Source organism: Microcaecilia unicolor, chromosome 4, assembly GCF_901765095.1.
Source record: "Microcaecilia unicolor chromosome 4, aMicUni1.1, whole genome shotgun sequence".
NCBI lineage: Eukaryota > Metazoa > Chordata > Amphibia > Gymnophiona > Siphonopidae > Microcaecilia > Microcaecilia unicolor.
In genome coordinates this window covers 290,559,751-290,567,365 of record NC_044034.1, presented here as the reverse complement: position 1 = coordinate 290,567,365, position 7,615 = coordinate 290,559,751, and the positions used below count along the sequence as shown (strand labels likewise).

At 41.7% G+C, this 7,615-nt stretch overlaps 1 protein-coding gene across 1 annotated transcript; it reads left to right on the top strand.

The window, feature by feature from the left end:
* Positions 1 to 803: 803 nt before the first annotated feature.
* On the top strand, positions 804 to 4,334 carry PURB (purine rich element binding protein B). The gene has a single exon (XM_030201674.1). It carries the CDS (start codon positions 1,048 to 1,050, stop codon positions 2,002 to 2,004), a length of 957 nt encoding a protein of 318 aa, XP_030057534.1. The 5' UTR covers positions 804 to 1,047; the 3' UTR covers positions 2,005 to 4,334.
* Positions 4,335 to 7,615: the final 3,281 nt, after the last annotated feature.

Genomic DNA, 7,615 nt, shown 5'->3' with positions numbered 1-7,615 from the left:
TGTGAATAATCTAGAGTATCTTTGGCAGACAAAGGGTATGAAGGAATGGATCAATGTCAGGAGTAGATGTATTATAGTGGATCTTCACTCCTTCCCTTTACTGATCCTCTCAGATCCATGGTACCTCCAATTTCTTTTTCCCTCATTCCCTCTTCCTCTCATTAGGATCCTTCTCTCTGTTCTCTGATTCACCATCTCTTTTCACCTCCTGTGGCTCAACAATCCCCTATAGTCCTTTATCCAGCTTCCTCCAATGGTTCCTTTCCCTAGCTGTTCTTTATTTTCCTTCATTCCTACATCCCTTCCTGGTCCTTCCAAAACAGAAAACATATCTATTTCTAAAAAGTAAGCTTCACATTACTGTTATTTAATATTCAAATATATGCAGATATAACAAATAATTGCCACAGAACTTGCTATTTCTTGCAGCAGAACCTTGAAAAATCTTCCGCATGAAACTGGGGCCTCTCTCTCCCTTTAGCCCTTTTCTTGGAATTAGAAATCCGTACGTGGAAAAAAGTAAAACCAGGACTGGAACATTTTGTCCCGAAAAGCAGAGCCAATTGGCAGCCTTTTAAACACGTGTCCTTACTCCGACCTAAAAAAAAAATGAATGGGGGGTGGGGCCAGGACTTCCCTCAATCAAATAGACCTCAGTGACTACTGGCCTGGGCTAGAAGCCGACGCAGAGGGCCAAGACAGAGATGTGTGCGGACGAGGGCGCGCACGCCTCAACGGCGCGCCCCGAGGGGGAAAGACGCTAGAGAAGTGGGCGGAGCGAGAGGGGGCGCGAGCGCCGGAACCTGGGGAGGAAGGGGAAAGAAGGGCGAGCGCGAGCGAGAGGCGGGAAGGAAGGCAGGTGGAAGGAAGAAGGAGCGCGAGCACCCTCAGAGGCTGAAGGGCCTTAGCTCGCGGCAGCGGCCGGGTGGGCGCGAGACGGCAGAAGAACGCGCGAGGGGGCTCGGCAGTAACGGACGCGCGGGTGCGCGCGTGAACGGCGAGAGGCAGCCGTGAGAGAGAGAGAGAGACTGTTGGTGTGAGAAGAAGATGGCGGACGGAGACAGCGGGAGCGAGCGAGGGGGCAGCAGCGGAGGGGGCGGCGGTGGCGGCTTCCAACACCTGTCTCGGGAACAAGAAACGCAGGAACTAGCCTCTAAGCGCTTGGACATTCAGAATAAGCGCTTCTATCTGGATGTGAAGCAGAACGCCAAAGGCCGCTTCATAAAGATCGCTGAAGTGGGCGCCGGAGGCTCTAAGAGTCGCCTTACTCTTTCCATGGCCGTGGCGGCCGAGTTCCGTGACTACCTGGGTGACTTCATTGAGCATTACGCGCAGCTGGGGCCCAGTAGCCCAGAGCAGATCGCTCAATCATCGGGCGAAGACGGGGCAGGCCCGCCCGGTCCCCGCCGGGCGCTAAAGAGCGAGTTCTTGGTGCGCGAGAACCGCAAGTACTACCTGGACCTGAAGGAGAATCTGCGTGGCCGCTTCTTGCGCATCCGCCAAACTATCAACCGGGGACCGGGCTTCAGCGGCACGGGCGGTGGCGGGCCCGGCCTGCAGAGCGGCCAGACTATTGCGCTTCCCGCGCAGGGCCTCATCGAGTTCCGCGATGCCCTGGCTAAACTTATCGACGACTATGGTGGCGACGACGACGAGCTTGGTGGGGGAGGCGGCCCCGGCGGAGGCCTGTACGGTGAGCTGCCCGAGGGCACGTCTATCACTGTAGACTCCAAACGCTTCTTCTTCGATGTGGGCTGCAACAAGTATGGTGTGTTCTTGAGGGTGAGCGAGGTGAAGCCCAGCTACCGTAACTCCATCACCGTGCCTCTTAAGGCCTGGGGCAAGTTCGGTGGTGCCTTTTGCCGCTACGCTGATGAGATGAAGGAGATCCAGGAGCGCCAGCGGGACAAGCTGTATGAGCGCCGCGGACCCGGCAGCGGCGGAGGAGGCGGTGGCAGTGGGGGTGGCGACGAGTCGGAGACGGAGGATGTGGACGACGACTGAAAAGCCAGAGCCAAGAGTGGGACGGAGAGAGGGAAATGACCCTACATCAGATAAGGATTTCAAGAGGAGGATAATGATGAAGACCACAAAGTTAAATATAAAAGCTAAAAAAATAGCAAAAATATAAAACAAAAAAAATTGATGATGGAAAGGAGCTTTAACCTGCATGAATTTGTGACGACAGAAAAAAAAATCAAGATGTTTATTTTTGTGGAGGAGGAAGCGAAAATATGAATGGACTCGATTTAAATTAACGAAGGACTCAAATGTTTCTAGTTTTGGAAGAAGTATACTCGAGTGGGATTATACTAAAACCAGTGAATTTTAGGGGAGGGGTTAAAATCTCCATTACCTTTCTCAATAATCTCCCCCCCCCCCCCCCCCCCCAAGATTGTCAGACCAGCACAGTGGAATATGGATTCTTTACTTATCGCTTAGAGGAGATAATGCCATCCTCTTATGGAAGGGGTGTCATAAGAACTCTTCCCTGCTGTGGTAACGATTGTGCACGTCTCTAGCTATTAAAGAGGTGGGTAGATAATGTCCTATGTTGAAAAATTTATAAAGGTAGAGGAAAGCACCTTTTTTTTGTTTCTGTAGATACATTTCATGGGAAGTAAAGTTCTTGGATACGTTGTGATGAGAAAAATATATCACAAGAAACAGACAATAAAGCCCATGGAAAACTCTATGGATTAACAATGGCTTATTTGAAAATCCATCCTCTCCAAATATGGTGGTCTATCAGAAATGGTTTCATTTAAATAAAAATTCCCACCTCTTCATTTTAACTTTTGATTTTTAAAATCTAACCCCACCACGTGACAAAATACAGTGATTTTCAGAAAGCTGGTGGTGACACCTGTATTCTGTGAGAATAACTATCCATTGGGAAGAAATACCTTGTAAAATTATGGATACAAGCTTGGTCTGTGGAAGAATGGAAAAAGTTTTGGATACAGTTTGGTTTCTGCAAGTGGACTTTAAGACAAATTTTAAGTAAAATCTCAGGTCCATAAACCCAGCATAAGTTATCTTAAACAAAATATTTGAACAATCCATTTTCTCAGTACCTCAAATTGTATCTCTCAAACAAATGAAAAGCGGAATTGTGAAAAAGATGGATGGTTAAAAGCAACAAGATTTTTTGGGAGCCTATAACATTTCTGAAACTAATATAAGCGAAGACAAATTAGCTCAATGACTGAGGGGATTTAAAAAAAAAAATATATATATATATATAAATATAAATATATATACACATTGGCAAAATTTTATACTACCAAAAATCTCTACCTGGACTTGGCTGTGGCAAGGTTTGTCCAGTTTTGTTTTGAAGAATAAAATCAGGAGGTCTTCAAGGTGATCTCTATTTTAAATGGATTCACTTTACATAATTTGTCTACCCCCTTTTTAACAAAAGTATTTGAGACATATATTATACCTGGCACCTTAGAACTGAATAGGTGGGCTATATACTGTTCATTCCAAAGTGTCAGATATTACTGGTGCAACACCTAAGCAGAGGGGTGATTTACCTCCTCAGCAATCTTAAGTGTTTTCAAACTGCATGCCTGTCTTTTTCTTTTTTTTTTTTTTTTCCCATAGAGCTGCCTTTTTAATTTATTTTATCTCCCTTTTCATTGCTTATTTTTGATGCTTCTTAATCCATATCTGTTACCTATTTATTGGAGATGAGACCCATTCACAGAACAAGGCTTTGTGTGTATGCATTTGTGGCTGATTTCTTGTCAAGGAAAGCAATCTACAAAGCCTTTAGCTTTTTGGGGAGGGAAGGTGTGTGTGTTAAAGATCATTTAAAAAATGGAAACCAAGTTCACTGAAAACCTTTATGCTGATTTGTTTGTCACACATGTACCCCTGTTCATTTACACGTTTTCAGCTTCCAACATCCACATTAAATTTTAATGCAATACATTGTTCTAGAAATATTGTTTATCTCCGTTGCAAAGAATTTGTTTCCTAAACTTGTATGGGAGCAATAGTATTGATGTTTCAATTACATCCATATATTTGTACTGTATTTTGTACCTATAAGGCAGCTGTTTCAATAATGTCCTGCTGTATTTACATGTATTTCGTTCACCTATGTTCAGTTCTTTGCAGCGGAGAACAAGCCCCCAAATCTGCTCTTGTCCCTCTGATTTCTGTACTTCAGAGATCTGTTTAAGGCTTGCAGAAAATACTTCACTTAGGTAAACAGAATTCAGAGGCAGCAATTAAAACAGCAAATTATTTTGTTGTAAACTATATTTTTTTCCACTTGTTTATAATGAAAAAGTATATTTAATGTAAAGGCCAAGAATTTATTTTGCTGCTTCTGTGTTTTCTCAGCTGCTGCCAGTCGACCCGTAACTTCTTTCCAAAGTTGTAGTAGTACCTCATCTTTTTTCCAGGAGCTTTTTAGGTGCAATAGCAGTAACTAGCCATGGTTTTCCTGTTCTGATGTGGTACTGACGGGGGGGGGGGGGGGTCTCTTGCCAGTATGCATGAGCTATAATTAGCTGCTACCTAGGAAGTATTGGGAAGTGGACAAAAGCATATATGGTTTGTTATGAGCATAGCTGTCTATGGCATTTGCTCTGGTCACCAGTTGACTGTAAAGAAAATGCCTTCTAAAAGTATATGATCTGGAAAGAGAAATCTGGTAATTCTTCCCACCACATATTTCAAAAGGGTCCATGCATAAGATACAGAGAAAGTTGGCCTGCCTTAAAAGTCAAACAAATCTAGCTAATGTTATAATAGTCTTAACTTATATTGTTAAATCACTGCAGAAGGGGGGGGGGGCAGGGGAAATGCATTTAAAGATTCCCTATATATGGTGGCTAGATGGCATCAGGAATGGGTAGAAAACTTGATCCCAATTTTCCCTACACTGTTTGGACTTGAATCCTTTTCTTGTTAAGAAAAGCAAAGCTGCAAATCCCAGAACGCAAGAAATCTAGGATTACATCAGGATTTCTTGTCCTCCCTGACTGCTTTTCAGGATCCACACAGTGAATATTAAACATTTGTGGTTGAGGAAAGGGTCAGTGTACATATTTGTTCTGAAAACCAGACTATCTTTGGCTGGCTGTCGATTGGAACTGAACACTTGTACTACCTTATCCCCATAAATTAATGTGTGAACTTAATTTAGCGCCCTTTCCTTTTTGGTAGTTGGTACCAAATTTAACTATCCCATTCTGGAGAGGTAATCAACTAAGAAGCCACACTAGTTGATTGATACCTAGATTTTCCAGATATGCAAGTATGTCTACCAGATCAGATGTTAAAAGAAAATGTAAATCTTGTATAGTGTCTAAGACATAACATTTTTGTAAATACTTAAGATGTGCAGGTATAAATCATAGTTTTGAATTTAGGTTCAAGTCGGTGATTTCTTGTATCCATAGCCAGTTCCTTATTAAGTGGTTCCTATGCAGTTAGAAATAGGAATCATTTTAGCAAATTTACAGTACCAGCTACAAATTGGTAACACATTACACATCCCCTCTGTGAGATTCTATCTCCTTCCCCCCCACCTAAAAAACAAACAAATACACAGAGCCCTGACAATCTGTTTTTAAGGATGCTCAGGGAATTGGGCACAAGGCTGCTTACAAATCATCTTGAGTAGTCTGTCAATGACTGCACATTTCACAGTTTTAAATGGTTAAATTGGCCTTTTATTCTCCAGATATTGTTGGGATGTAGTCCTCTGGGGTCTGTACCTCAGAGAATGACTTATCAAGCCTACCAGCTTTGATTTTTTTTTGTAAAACAAACTAGTTTCACAACTACCTGTAAACTTTTTTGTTGTTGTTTTTGCTTTGGTATAGTATTAGTACTTATTTTGGCTGTACTATCAGGTGCATGATATAATCTCTCAGCAGGTATTTCTTGCAAGGCAGCAGGACATTGGTGGAATGGGGAAGAAGTGGGTTCAATTACATGTTAATTTTCTTAGCACTTCTAATCAAGAGAAATCAAATGTTACTGAGTGACATTTGTCTGTTGTGAAATTAAGCACAGCAGGTTTATATTTTTAAAGAACTTTTAGTTATAAGTGAGCAATGAGCACTTTTTGTGGAGGTGTAAAGCATGAAGGGTCTGGCTTATTACTAGCTTCTTAGCATGCTTCTCATTTTGGTCTTTGTAGTGGAAATGAATGGGATCAACATTCCATTTATTTCAGTGGGGATTCCACTAAATTTTTAAGTGGATGTAATCTAAAGTTAGAAATTGTAATCCCTTCTGTAAATTGTCAAAACTGTTGTACACAAATACCTGGATACCACAGCAACCAAGAGATGTATGAGTGGGAGTTGGACATGTTCTAGGGCAGGCCTTTCTTACCTGCAGAATGGCAGTTTGGTGGAGTAGTCTCATCTTGCAATGTGCAGAAATTTTAAGGCCAACAAAAGTATATATATGAACTGATAACCTTTTAGTGGACTTTTAATACATTTCTTGACTAGCTTTCAGGAGTTAATACTTCCTTCCATTGGTCAATCCTAAAATCTAGTAAAAAGTGTATTAATTTAGTCCAGTTAAAAAGTTTCACTTTTAAGTTTGACCTTTATTTCTGTATGTTCAAGTAGACTAACTTGGTTACCTGACCGCTGCATTCTGAAGTGAAAGCCCAAGAGAAGGCAGAGCAGGTAAGGGCCATTCAATGCTTTTTTAAAAGCTATTCCATGTAAGACTAAGGTAGCAGAAATTTCTGCAGTTGCCATGTTGTCAGCAATAAAAATAATTTTGATATAAAGTATTGTTTTTAATTAGGTCTTCTATATCCCATGAATGGTTAGTCCAAGATTCTGTTCAACTTTTGGAAATTGAAAGTGGGAAGGACATGATGGGAACAAATTTCCATCAATAAGGAAAAAAAAAGTTGTCAGAAGGGAAAGCAGAAGTGGAACACTAGTTTCTGGGATTGATGGGCAGAGAAGTAAATTTGTCAAGGGGTTTTTTGATGAGATTATATACCAAAAATCTGTTTAGGTGTTGTGAAAAGCAGCATAATTTTAGGGTCATTGGGATTATAGATTAAAGTCTTTATTAAACTGTATTGGAGGCCATTTTAGAACAGCTGTTAAAGTAGGTAGCAAAATCATTACTCCAATATAAACTGGTTCTGCTACATACTTAAAATTTGCATTTTGTTTCCTGCAAGGAATGCATGAACAAGTCAAAAGAACTGATGCCCATTTATTAAATGCAAATAATTTTCAGTTTTAAGACTAGATAGGATAGGTATTTTGACTACTGTGCTCCTTGTGGGTAGAGGGAAGACAAACTGACCATTCAAAAATAAAAGCCTATAAACTAATTGAACATAACTGAGAACAAAGCACACACTATGGTTTGAAGAAGGACTTTCTAATGTAATTGAAAGAATTAGGTTACAAACAGGCTTATTTTCGAAAGAGAAGGGCACCCATCTTTCGACACAAATCGCAAGATAGGCATCCTTCTCCCAGGGTCGCCCAAATCGGCATAATCGAAAGCCAATTTTGGGCATCCTCAACTGCTTTTTGTCGTGGGGACGACCAAAATTCACAGGAGCATGTTGGAAGCGTAGCGAAGGTGGGACTGGGGCGTG